We start from the raw sequence: 13,262 nt of genomic DNA, 5'->3' as shown, positions 1-13,262 counted from the left end.
TCTCGAGGGTGCTTATTGTTCGGTCCGAGCCTGGGTCTCCCTCTCCCCCCCACCCCCTCAGCCCCTCCGGCTGCTAAGTGAAGGCTACGGCGGAAAGTTTCCTGCCTGGGCGGAGGCGCCTCTCCCGGGGCCAGGCTGGGCTGGGCCGGGCCCGCCTGCGGCCCGCCGGGCCTGTCCTGCCCTGCTCGCGTCTTCTCCCTCCGGCCGCTGGTGGGGGCCTGGGGCTGGGATGGGGAAGCTGGGGCGCTGCACGCTATTCACCCCTTCCTGGCTTGGGGGGTTTATATTCCAGAGACTGACGGCAAGCGGTCCCGAACCAGTTACACGCGCTACCAGACTCTGGAACTGGAAAAAGAATTCCACTTTAACCGCTACCTCACTCGCCGCAGGCGCATAGAGATCGCCAACAACTTGTGTCTCAACGAGAGACAGATCAAGATCTGGTTCCAGAACCGCAGGATGAAGTGGAAGAAAGATTCCAAAATGAAAAGCAAAGAGGCTCTCTAGAGGCAGCGGAGAGGCCCGCCGAGAGCACCCCCGAGCCCGCTTCGGTCCCTGCGCCTTTCCTTTTCGGTTTTCCTCTCTCGGTATAGGGCGGGGGCTTGGAGCATCGGCTCCCTGGCCTCACAGACAAAAGCTCTTTCCCTTGGCATTCCGCATCCCCACCGACCCCAGGTTCCCGCGTGGCTGCCCGCGCTGCCCGGACTCCCCTCAGTTCTGCTCAGCACCGAGGTCCCAGGGCAGGCTATCCGCAGGATCCCCAGAGGGCTGTGGCATAGGGGCTGGTGCTGAGCGAACCCGGCCTGGGCTGCCTCTCAGGATTCCTGCCCCAGCGTGGCCGCCGGGGTGCAGGTGGGTCCTGCGGGCGCCTCAGGCCCCGCACCGGGACCCTCCGGCCTCGCCCTCTCCTTTGTTCCCGGCTGCGGGCTCGGTAAGAGGATGGTTGTGCCTGGCGGAGTCCGGCACCAGACTCGGGGTGCTTCCTTGTAGCCACTAAACTCAATGTTCATTTTTAAAAATGATTTGCATATGAAAGGGGGAAGATGACTGTCTGCTTAGGGCCCCCTTGGTTGCCCTATGTTCTCCCAACCTGCGCCCCCCACCCCAAAGCCCGGGAACTTGTCCAGCCTGCGCTCTCTGCATGCCCTCTCAGGCCCCCAGCCTCAGACTGCTAGCTAGCTCAGCTATTGGGGTTCCCTGCTACTGGACCCCAGCAAAGGTCCTAGAGGCTCCTGACTGCCCCAGTAGTCCCTGCCACGACGTTCGGTGTCCTTCTTCTCATCGCTGTTGTCCAACTATTTATTGACTCCAGGTCTTTCCTGAAACTATATTTTGTCATATCAAATAAAGACAAAGAGAGAACAGGACTAAAGATGCAGCGGCTCCTCTCTGTTTGGGGGGCATGTATTGGGGAAAATTGTCTAAATGGGCTACGGGGTGTTGGGGGAGGCCCACAGCCTTTAAGCGTCTCCTTTAAAAGAATTTTTAGGAGCCTCTAGGAGTATTGAGAAGAGGAAGGTCGAACTGAGCCTTTTTCCCAATCCCTGGCTCCAAGAAGGACCTCTCGGGGAAGGGGAGGGCACCCAAGCCGTCTGTACTGGCTTTTCCCATGCTGTGACTGTCCCAGGCATTCAGGCCTCCGCACCCACTCCCACTTTGGCTGGGTGGATATGAGGCCTCTAGACTGGCAGCGGCCCCACAGCATGCCAGAGCTAATCTGCAGGGACCAGGGACCCATGGCTCCACGGTGCTCAGACTCAGGCCCTTCTGGGCCTGTGCAGAGGTCTCTCAGGGCTACGTGGTGGTCCCCGGGCCTCGCTGGACATAGAGGAAGGACTGAGCCCTCAGCCTAGGGGCCTATTTGGTCCCAAAAGGATGCTCAGAAAGAGTTGGTACTGCTCAGTAGAGGGGTGCCGTGGGAGGAGGTGTGTGAGCTTTCTCAGGTGGTGGGGAAGCAGTGGGGCAACCTGCAGTTTGTACCTCCCAGGCAGGAAATGTTCAGAGCGTCTTCCCCACCTCCTAGGGCCTAGGGCTATGCAGGGCAATCAGCTGGGAAAGGAGCTGCATAGACGAGTGCCTGAGTTGGGTCTGTTTGTCATCATTTATCTCAGTCTCTGGGATTTTGTGTGGAGGGGGAGGGGGAGCTAAAGGGAAGGGGAAAAGGAGATAATTCAGGTGGTGCCTGAGGCTGGCCTAGGCCAAAGATCTGCTCCGCCCCAGGCTCCTGGGATGGGATGGGGGAGGAAGTACTTTATAGGAGAAACAAATGCGGGAAGGGTTCATAAAACTTTAGTGCATTTCCTCTCCCGCCTCCCACGAAGGGGTGATTTCCTGGAGCCAAGCCTAGGCCCCCCACACTGGGGGTGGGGGCCAGTTCAGGATCTGGGCTAGAAGTCTATTCCAGCAGCCAAGAGGGAAAGGGAGCAGAGAGGCTTTGGGGAGGGGCAAGGAGAATATTTATGATTATTAATGTTGATGTTCCTTGGATTTATTATAAGGACTGACTCCTCTGCATCCCACTGCCTAAGCTGCCAGTCTGTCATTTTTTTTTTTCTGAAAGACCCAAGAGCCTTGCCTCATCCTATGCTTAGCATGTAGGAGGTCTCCACACATGTTTCTTGAACTGCACCCATGGCTACACCCTTCCCCTTCTCACTGCACTCAGGCCAGGTTAGGGAGCTTGTAATGTCTCTCTTCCACTAGCGCTCAGCAGTCAGCCCAGCCCTACACCAGCTCATCTGTTTCCTTTCTCTCAAATAAAATGTGTAATTTTCTTCAGGGAGTTATTTTAATTTTTTCTCCAGTGAAGCGTGGAGAAGCATTGGTGTCTCCAGTGGGTAACAGTTAACTAATAAAGAGGTCATGGTGCCCACCATCACCCACCCCAGCCTCCCTGACTGCCGAGGCCCTGCGCTTCTTCCCAGGGGTTGAAGTGGGGTGGGGTGAGGGGATGCATCGCCCCTGGCCAGGGGTGGGGACAGTGTGGCTCAGACCCGCTGGGCAGGTTACACCAGCCCCACTGTGCACTGACGCCTCCTTCCCGCAGGGTTTGGGTCTCCTCTTTCCCTGGAGGAGCTGAAGTAGTGACTCCGGTCGGCCAGACTTGGGTAGACACAGCCGTGCCTGCCAGTTTTCCACCCTGTGTCATGGTCCGCAGACCTGTGCTCAGGGCCCAGCCTCTGCTTCGGCGGCATCAGCGCCCACAACCTAGACAGAGGCCTCGGACACGCTCCCTTGCACTGCGAGTGGGTGCTTGCTTTCTCCCTGAACAGAGGCTTCTGCTTCACCAGCCGGCCTCCTGGAACAATCTTCAAGTACCAGGGTTTGGCATTGCTCTTGGGGAGTTAGTGGAGGGGCTTCTGGGTCCCAAACAGAGACCATGGAGCCTGCTTCTCTACTTTGCCCTGGAACCCACCCCCTCTGGCAGTGAGGAAGAAGGGGAAGAAGCATGACTTACCTTCCCGGGGGAGTGGGGAGAGGGGGACACGGCCCACTCTGAGCAATTAGAGGAGAGAGGAGAAAAAAAAATAGGAGGAAAAAAAAATATCAACACGACCTCGAAGGCGACAGGTCCTTATGGAAGTAAGTAAGTAAGTGAATAAATAAAGATCCACCCTCTGCCCTCTCCCCACCCTGCAAGGGGGGTATGGGGTGAGGCCAGGGAGCAGCACGAGGGCTTTTTAGTGTAACTGAGCATTAGAGAAACACGCACTGCTTCTATGTGAATTTAGGAGTTTGAAACTTTTGGAGGTTATTTATGTGAATGGCCCGAAGGCAAGCCCATGAGTGGCTCTTGGGGGACCACGTGATGTCATTAAACCAAGTTTTATGGTGTAGGGAGAGCTGACAAACCCACAATATATTTACATCATATATAATCTTAACTGTCCAGCCACGCAGCTGCTGGTGAGGTTTAATGCTGGGACAGAGGGCCTGGCAGTTAGAGGGGATTACGGCGCTGGGGATGATGGTGAGAGAGGTTACATCTTCGCAAATGAATCCCAGACGAACACTGTAAGTTAATTTTCTCTCTCTCTGACCCTTTCTCCCATTTACCTAATTCCCCCCACCCCCGCCAAAGAGGAGGCAGTTCCCACTCATGAAGGGAGGGGAAGAAGGCCTCCCCAGGCCTCCCCAGGCCGGGGTGGGAGAAGAAGAGAAGCCGCTGGGAGGTAGGAGGATGGGGGAGCTTGTCTCCCCAGACCAGCCCTCCCCACCCCCAGCCCCTCAGTCCCTCCAGCTGCAAGTCGACTGGGGTAAAGAGAGACCTGGGTCCTTTAGAGCTTTGCCAGGTCCCCCTGACCCCCTCTCCCTTCTCAGTTGAGAAGAAAGACAGCGGCAGACACAGGGATGTTTGGTGTTTGTTAGGAGTGTGTAAACTCTAGGCGCAAGTGCAAAGGGCCTCTGGGGCCCTTGTTCTGGGGAGGGGCCAGTTCAGCCCTTGGCCAGTGGCCCAGAGTCCAGGCAGGGCAGGCAGCTGGGGAGGGAGACAGGGAAGGAGGCCTTTGGGACTATTGAGCCCACAGGCTGTGAACTGAAATGGCAGAAGCATCTTAAAGTTGGCGGGTAGAGCCCAGGGAGTCCCGAAACATTCTATCTCTTCATCACCAGGCCTGGGTGGGCAGCTGTCCGGGTCTCCACAGTCTGGGGTCTTAGTCTGTCTGGGGCCAGTGTGGTTTCATGCCTCCCCCTCCCTCTAACTGTCGGGGTCTTTCCTGGCATCCCTAGCGCTGGCCTAAGGTAAAACTAGGCCCTGGAGGCCTAGAGGCTCCTGCTATGAATGGAGTATAAATGGGCATGGGAGTGGAGGCAATGTCTTTACTAGGCTGGCCAGGAAAGTCCCCTGGCCCCGAGGAGAGAGTGGCCTCTGGGCGATGGAGCCCTCAGGACCCAATGGGCATGGTGCCCTGGGGCCAATCTCAGGCTGAGACTCCCTTCAGGTTTCTAGGAAGGAACAGCAGAGGCGTTGGACACAGAGGCAGGACGTGTCCTCCACACCTGCGTGTGGAGGACGGGACACGTAGTGTTCACCTCCCCGTGCTTCATTCACTGGGGGCTAAACCAAGAAAATGACAACGTAGGAACGCAGGTTCTCTGAAGAGGCCAGGGATTCCAAAGCAGGGTGGAAAGCGGGTCCTTAGAGGGCAAGGCATCTAGGCCAGGGGAAAGGGGGAGGGAGCGAGGGGGTGAGCCAGAGCAGAGGGGGAGGGAATGTTTTGGGGGCAAGGGGCTCTGGGCGCCCACTGGATGGAGAGGTGCAGTTGGGGACAGGAGGAGGACGCTGTTACCGTGCCCCTGTCGCCCAAAAGACTGAGAAAGAAACAGGAATCAGGCAGAGGCAGGGGGCCCAGGCAGACTCTGGCAGGGTGATGGGGAACAGAGACCCAATGACACCGGCCGTCAGAGCTGGAGCCCCATCCCTTGCTCGAGGGGACTGTCGCATGCTAGAGGAGCTGAAGAGCCGGGGCGCCCAGGTGGAGAACTCTCCAAAGCCTTCCCTCCCGGGCCTCAGTCCCTCAACTTCGGCCTCCCCCTCCAGCCTCCCACCCCTTTATTTTCTGGAGAGGCGTTAGGATCCCAGCGGACTCTTCCCAGTAACCCACTGGAGAATTAACTCTCCTGTTCTCCCTTTCTCATTAGGGGCTCTCCCCGACTCTACCCCTCCCTCCCAGTCTGATTCTGAGGATTTTTGGAAACTTTCCATCCAAGCAGCAGGGAGATGGGAGTTTCCCTTGGTCTATAACTTGACGCCCCCCTCCTCCCTCCAGCCTCCCTTGGGTCTTGGGGAGCGAATCTAATGGTCTTCAATCAAGAATTTAATCAGGGCCCAAGTCCCACACCCAGGCAAGACTCGCTGCCTTCCCCAGCTCCTGGCCAGATCTCAGTCCCGATCCCTTCAGCTCTGTGTAGCAGGGTGAGTGAGTGTGTTTCTGTTTTACAGACTTACACAGCGTCTCTTGGAGGGTTTCTATGACTCCCTCGCCCCCTTTTCCTGTTTCTTAGGCTCAAAAGTTCCATGTAAATATCACCCCTTCTTCCCACCCCAGTAATTGCAGATTGTCTTTCCTCTCAGATAATTTGCCACGGCGTTGATGTTTGTTTTTTTGTTGTGGTGGGGTTTTCTTTACATGTATTTATTTATTTTGCTGTTTTGTAGGACTAATACAAATGGAAGTAGTACAAACACAAACGGGCCTTGACATTCTTGGCTTTCCCACCCCTCCCCCATTCTGGAATTTGAGGTTTCTCTGGAGTATAGGGGGATGGGCGGTCCATCAAGGTGCCAAGGTGCCCCACCTAACCCGGAAAGCTTTTAATTTTGTTCCTAGGTCTTTAACCCTAGAAGAGGTCAAGCAACCAATCAGAAATGCGCTAAGCAGGGTCACATGGCCTTTAGCAACCAATCAGCCAAAAAGTACTGGGGTCTCAGTCTCGGCCTTCCCCGACTCCTCTTCCTCCCTCCACCACCCTCTTTAGTTCTTGGGTCCTCCATGTCTCTGAAGTGAAGGGGATAAGTGATGCTGAGAATATTCTAGCCCTCTTCCTCTGTCCCTGACCCAGCTCTGGGGAGTCTTTGGCTTTTGTCCTCCAGTTCTAACAAAGTTATACTTCGAGATCAGTCTCAACTGCACTGGGATCTGAGGTTGTGGGGGCATCCTCTGCATTATTCTCATGTCCTCCCGTGTGATCTTACCCCATTCCCTGGACTTTATAGATAATACACTCTAGATTAGGCTGTACAGTGGATGTGGATACGAACTCCAGCCCTGAATTCAAATTCTGACTATGATTATTCCCTATACACTTACCTTGCACCTTTTCGCTTTCATTCTCTTATCCTCCTGGGGACAGGTGGAGTGATAAGAAGAGACCTCCTTTGATTTATCTTTCTGGAAATGCTCCAGAAGCCATTAGCTTTATCGAAGTGTCTCTGGCATGGTTGGGGAAGGGAGCAAAAGTGGAGACTTTTTGAAAGTTGTGTTTGGTACCTTTAGTTTGTTGAATAACAAGTCAGTTGAAAGAAGCATTCTGGAAAAGGAAATCAGCACGGAAAACCGGGACCCTTCCCCCTCCCTTCCCCCATACTAAACAGGTGATGGATTTAAGTCCCCTTCCTTTCCATTCTTTTAACGAGATATGATGATGGTGATGATGATGGCCCTTTGTCCTGGCCAATGGTTATCAAAGGACACAGCCACTGAAGGTGTGGATTTTGGTTTGTGTTTACACATGGGTTAGGTCAGAACAAGCAATGGCTGATAAACTATTTCTGAGCAAGTCCATCTGATGGCACAGAGAATGTGCACGTGTGGCAGGAGTACTTTTCCTCATGTCTCCTGAACACTTGACTTTCAGGTCCAGACCCAGGCATTTCTCCCCCCCACCCCCATCCCCCAGTCTCCAAGGCTTTGTTCCAGGGTTAATTTTCTGGTTGAGTTCCCCTCCCCTCCCCTCCCCTTCTCCTCCTCCTGAACTCCTGCCCTCCTTGAACTGACTGAGGAGCAAGATGGGCTGTGCCACCCAGACCTCTAAGCCCTCCTCTGGGGGTGTCAAGGGATAGCCCAGATTGAGCTGGGCTTTGTCAGCACCCCCTGTCAGTTTGCCTTCTGGGTGGGGCTGACTTGGGGCCAATGCCACAGGTCAGGTGGAAAGGATTAGAATGAGAAGCCAGAGGGAGGGCAGCTCTTCTCAGAAACCACTGAGCCCCCACTTGCCAAGTCACCTTCAATCCCACCACTCCACTGACCTCTATCATGAATTAGACTTAGAGCACACAAACTTATTTTTCTCTGGTAGATGGTGTTAGTCTTGTCCGAGACCAATCCTCACCTCTATGTGGATATCTCATGCTGGAGTTTCCAGACTCCAGGAAAGTAAGGAAAGAAAGGGCAGGAGTGTTGGCTTGTTCTAAGCAGGCACTGGGAAGAGAGATTTTATTGCCTCAGCCCCTCTTAATATCCAGGTCAGCTTTATCTGTGTCTTTGACTCTCCCTCTCTTTGTGTAATTGCTTTGGGCTGAGTTCCTGAGCTGAAACATCATTGTCCTGGGCTTTAATTCTGTGCTTTCCTTTCCTGGAGAGACAGGCACTGCTCTGAGCTTCCTCCTCAGTGGGACTGGAGACCCTGGAGCCCTTAGAGGTGGAGAAGGGACAGAATCTGGATTCAGGACCCCAAGCTAGGGCTTTCTGGCTTTTTGAAATTCAATTTAAAGAAGAGGCTAGCTGTTAGAGGGCCAAGAAAATCACGTCCGTTTTGCCGGGTCTTTGTAACCCAGAATGGTGTGTCTGTTGTGATACCTCCCTTCACTGCTTTGATGGGGCCCTAGGAGCCCAAGGAGTCTGGACTGAGGAACTGAGGTGATAGAGATCTCTTTGTCCTTGAGTCCTACAGAAGAACCCTGGGATCCATTTTCTTCTCCCACTCCTGGGAAGATTCATCGTGTGTGGCTGGGGGTGGGAGGGAGATGAAATTTGGGACTTAGGGAAGTTGGGCTAGGTTATCCAGGACCTTGTTCAGCCTCTGATGACCAGGCCTTAGAAGCTAGAATGAGAGGTTGACCAGAAGGCTCTGGGCATGCTGGGGAGCCTTTGCAGGACAGAGGCTACTTCTCTACACCTGACACAAGTGCACAGAAAGTGCCATGATCTGCAGCCCCATATTGGGGTGTATGTGGAATGTGTGGGCTCAGTTCCCTGGGATCCCTTCAGATCTGCATGTGACACAGCTCTCAGAGAGGTAGAGGAGGCTGGGTTCTGCCCTTGAAAGATCCCCAGTTCTCTCAGCCCCCAGCCCAGAACACCACACCTGAATAGACAAAGTATATGTATGTGTCCAAGTGTGTATGAAAGAGGTCTGAAGGCCAGGCTGGACACAGCAAACCAGCCTTAAACTAACTTCCCAGTAGCCCATGATTCTTCCCATCAGCCCATCCTGAAGACCATTTGTCCTCCCCTCCCCATTCATGCCCTCGAGCCCTAGGCATCTGTTAAGTTTCTTCCCTTCTGCCTCCCCGGAAAACCAACCCCCTGGAGCAGCCCCTACAGATGGGGCAGCCAGGCTCTTGGTGACCTTTAGTGTCCTGTTGGCCTGTTGAGTTGTAGGGGGTTGGAAGGCAATGTAGGACTAGGAGGCCAGATCCTTATCTGATCAAATCTGCTCTCCAGGCTCCATTCCAAATATCTTAGGGCTGCTTCTCTGCTCAGATAGTGGAGAAAATTCTTGTGTAGTAAATACTTCTTTTAAAAGTCAACTTTCTGGCTGGAAAACCCAGTGTGTGTGTGTGTGTGTGTGTGTGTGTGTGTGTGTGTGTGTGTATGAAGCGAGTAAGGGTCAGGTCCCTCATTTTACACTGTGTCTCTCCCCCTCCTCTGGGTGGAGGATGGGGGCATGGGCTGAGGTTTTATTGAAGGTGCTTTTCCTGTTGGGAGTAGAGATGGGGTCATAAAGCCTAGAGGAGGCTGTTTTGATCTGGTGACTTCTCAGGAAGTAGCATTTGAGCTTTTGCTTTGTAAATCACTCTCCCCCAAGCTGGCCAACTAGATTGGATTGCACTTCTCCAGGCCCACCTGGGGCCCTCCTTACCTCCCTTTCCCCAGTAAACCAAAGCAGAAAAATCAAAGGAAGTCCAGGGCTCCCCAAATCCTCTGCCTCCAATAAGAAAAGGGCTCATTGGTGATTTTTCCCCCTCAAAACTCCAGATTTAAAAATCATGCCGTCTTTTATTTTCTTTTGCCCGTACAGACCTTGGCTCCCCCAACCCCTTAGTTAAAAAGGAACTAATGTGGAAAGCAATCAGCTTCTGAGCCTGGTGGTAGATACCATGACTCCTGGGGGCTCTACTCTCTTCTGAGGCCGCTGTCTCCCTGTGATGTCTTTCTTGAGCCCCAAACCCCTTCTTGACAGGGTGGGAATTCAGGTCTGTAAGAGAGAGCTCATGAAGAGAGGGGATGGGAGGGGGGCATATAGATGACCCCATCTAGCATTATATGAATGGAGGAAACTCTCTGCAGTCAGTGACTGGGTTTTATGTAATTAAGATGGGTGCAGGGTTGTGTGTGAAAGCCCACAGGCTTCTCACATTTCTAACCAAGCTGCTGCAAAAAAAAGTTTTACCCAAATGGCTCCATTTCGTAATGTTAACGAGCCTTCCCCTCCTAAAGACACCCCAGCTTCCCATGGATCCGTCCCCCAGCTTTGGGTTAGGGAGCTAAAGGGAAAAGAAGTAAAGAGTCCTCTACCTCTGTCTCAGTTCGGGCTACATCAAGTCAGGATGCTTTCAGGCCCAGTTGTCAGGGCTCCTATCCATTGCCAGAGAGATGCCCCATATGCTGGAAATAAGGCCATAGATTATATGAGTCCCTGGGCCCTCTTAGCACTTACTTGCACAGGCTTCAGTTTACTCTCATTTATTTCCCAGAGAAGTCTGGGCTGGGGCATCTCAAACCCACAAGCATCAGAGAATCTCCATCATTCCTAAGATTCGATGCAAATACACGTGTCTTTATAGAGAGCTGAGCAATCCCATAGCTGTATACATGAAAATATATTTATAGATTGCTCTGTGTATAACAGGATGTGTTTTACATCCCTCTCTACTCCACATTTAAATGCAGATTTATAGATATTTAGATTTATAGATACACAGTGAACGTAACAGTCCTCCGTCAAACTCCTGTGTGCGCATTACCAATCTCTATAGTGTTGGATGCATAAGCTGGGATGTCTGTCCCTAAATATCTGGATGAATAATTGGTGAGTTTTTTCCCTCGGTTGGAAAGAACTCTGCGTGTGTTGCTCAATCTCTATTTTGAAAATTTTATCTAGATTTATGCAAAAGTTCCAACTCATAAAATAGCTACATATTGAAGCTACATATTTGGAGATCTTTATAGTCTTTGCAGTTTTGCTGCAAACTTAAATATTTGAAAGTATGTTTAGAGATGGTTCCATAATGCATGTATCTATATGTAGGGGCATAGATCTCCCTCTAGAAGGACTGAAACTTACTGCATCTCTCTGTCTCTCTATCTCTGTGTCAATAAAGACATCAGGTGAGTGGGGATAGGGAACAAATATCTCTGGGCTGTTTTGCTTATTAAAGGGAGTGATTCTGTTGCTATCTCCAAGGCTGAGTCCAAATGAGTTATTTGCCCCTGAAAACCTGCTCTAGGGACCACAGTCCTCTCCAGGCTGTCCCTGTGACCTGAAATCCCAGCCCAGGCTCCCCAACCTGCAGTACCTCCCAAGACAGTCACTAAGACGGGAGAGAGAAGGGACGAGTCCTCTAGCTCCGCTCCTCTTGGCTCCCAGGGTGGAGAGGCTGACAGAGGCGTTGTCCCCCCACGCCAACTGGGCCTTTGAAATTTGGGGAAAAGAGCGTTCAAGTCCCCCACTATTTTTGTAGGGTGCCCAAATGGTGCCACAGTCACTGCCCGACCCATAGATGCCTCCTCCCCAATTGTTCTTGGTGCCCAGGGCCCAATTAAGCGGCCGCCTCACTCCCGGCAGCCGAGCTCTTATCGGCCGGGATTGATGCCTCCGCGGCTCCTGTATATCATTTCCAAGATTTTTTCTGTCCAACTCCTCGGCTCCTTTGGCTTGCGCGGCTTTGACTAATGATTGCTACAGATGCCAACGTCTCCAGAATCCTAATAGCCAGACAGGCGGACTCTTATTTACCCGGCAACATTTCTGCGGGAAGGGGTGGGGGGAGAGGGGCTGAGGGAGCTGGGGCTCGGCTGTTGCAGGTGGGGGGCGGGACAGGGAGAAGGTTGTGACCAACTCACGTTTCACTGAACTTCTTCCCCAGTGAGAAAGACATTCCCAACTCCCTCCTCTCCCTGAGGGAAAAGCAGGATCATAAAATAGTGCTAATACTAACTCAGAGCTCGCCTCATTGAAAAGGATCAAAGAACGAACAGGACATGGGGAAATAATCAGAGAAGTGTTTATTAGTTGTAAATAGATGAGAGATTAAGCAGGAGACCTGCGGTTTAGGGAGAAAAAAGAGGGGTATTTTTTTTTCTTCCGGAGGAGAGAAAGGGGAGGTCAGCCACGGTGGGAGAAGGGGCTCCTTTTTAAAATTTCACGTCTTCCCTGTCCTCTCCGCACCCCGCATCTAGTCTTCCCGTCCGTGGAAATGCCTCCCGTCCTTCCCTTACTTCGCCTCACCTTCGGTCCCTCCGGTGTGGGACCGCGGCCACTTCCCAGAGGCTGCTCCGATGCCCGCTGGGGCTGCCCGGGTGATGGGACCTCTATCTGGGGCTGGGGAGCAAAATGAGACCCAACGGCCAACTGCGGGCTGGGGGCCGCCGGCCCTGCGGTCCCACTCGCGCCGAAGCGGTGGAAAGTTGCGGCCGAATTCGCTTCTCCCGGCGCTTCTGCGCCGCCGGCGGGGCCGGGTCTTTGGGGGAAGCGGCTGGAGCTCCCCGCCGAGCCTGGAGCCGGGCGTCGCGCTTCCCGGGGTCTCGATCCAGACCTTCCCAGACATATACCCCTCATTCGGGTGAAGAGTAAACAAAAACGCTGAGCGGCCCGGCTCCGAGCCCAGGCATGGAGTGCTAACTCCAACGCGGAACATTTTTCTATCAGAGAATAACGGAGCACGAAATAATTCAGCAAGGCGGATGGGCAGGAGCACGGTGTGAGATCCCCGCGCGGTGAAGCGGCTGCAGAGCGGACCGCGCCGCACAGCCCGGGAGGACCATTTCGTTGGAGTGTAGGGCGAGGCCGCAGCCCGGACCCGGACCCAGACGCCCGAGGGCCAGTCTCTAAATCACAGCCCATCAGGAGGACTCGGAAATGCAAAACAGGGAGCCGAAAGATTTAAACAGTCGGAGGCGGAGGCGTCCCGACGCGGCCAAAGCGAAAATCAATCACGTAATTAAAACGGGGAGAGGGCGAGGCCTGAGCTTGGGGGTCCGGGGTTCGGAGGAGGCAGCCAAGGTGCGGGCCGAGGTGGGCGAGCGGCCTGAGGACGGGGCTCTCCCGCCGCGGCCGGAGCGCGGAGGGGCTGCGGGGAAGTTTGTAACAGATCGCTATTGATTCCCGCTTGGCTGGAAAGAGCAGGCTGTGTGTCCTCTTCTAGGCCAGACCCCGAAGCCGCCCGATGGGCCCTTCCCGGGCTCCCCCATTTTCATGGGGTTGTGGCGTGTGGTGATCCCTGGGGTGCCCCGATCTGTCCAGGCAGGTTTGTCTGAGAGCGCAGGTAGCACCAAGACGTTGCCTCTGGGTTTAAGGGGATAGAGGGAAGTGGCACCCTA

At 53.7% G+C, this 13,262-nt stretch overlaps 2 protein-coding genes across 2 annotated transcripts in view; both read left to right on the top strand.

The window, feature by feature from the left end:
• HOXC5 (homeobox C5) overlaps positions 1-832 on the top strand; it is a 1,784-nt gene extending 952 nt beyond the window's left edge. Inside the window, exon 2 of the mRNA XM_024736666.1 lies at positions 293-832. Within this exon, the coding sequence (XP_024592434.1) occupies positions 293-507 (215 nt within the window). The 3' untranslated portion in view covers positions 508-832. The remainder of the gene's footprint in view (positions 1-292) is intronic.
• HOXC4 (homeobox C4) overlaps positions 1-13,262 on the top strand; it is a 60,429-nt gene that overhangs the window by 38,906 nt on the left and 8,261 nt on the right. The window lies entirely within an intron of this gene.

This window comes from Neophocaena asiaeorientalis, unplaced genomic scaffold, assembly GCF_003031525.2.
Source record: "Neophocaena asiaeorientalis asiaeorientalis breed wild unplaced genomic scaffold, Neophocaena_asiaeorientalis_V1.1 scaffold134, whole genome shotgun sequence".
Taxonomy (NCBI): domain Eukaryota; kingdom Metazoa; phylum Chordata; class Mammalia; order Artiodactyla; family Phocoenidae; genus Neophocaena; species Neophocaena asiaeorientalis.
Note: the sequence above shows the minus strand (reverse complement) of the source record. Positions and strands in the feature narration are given on the sequence as shown.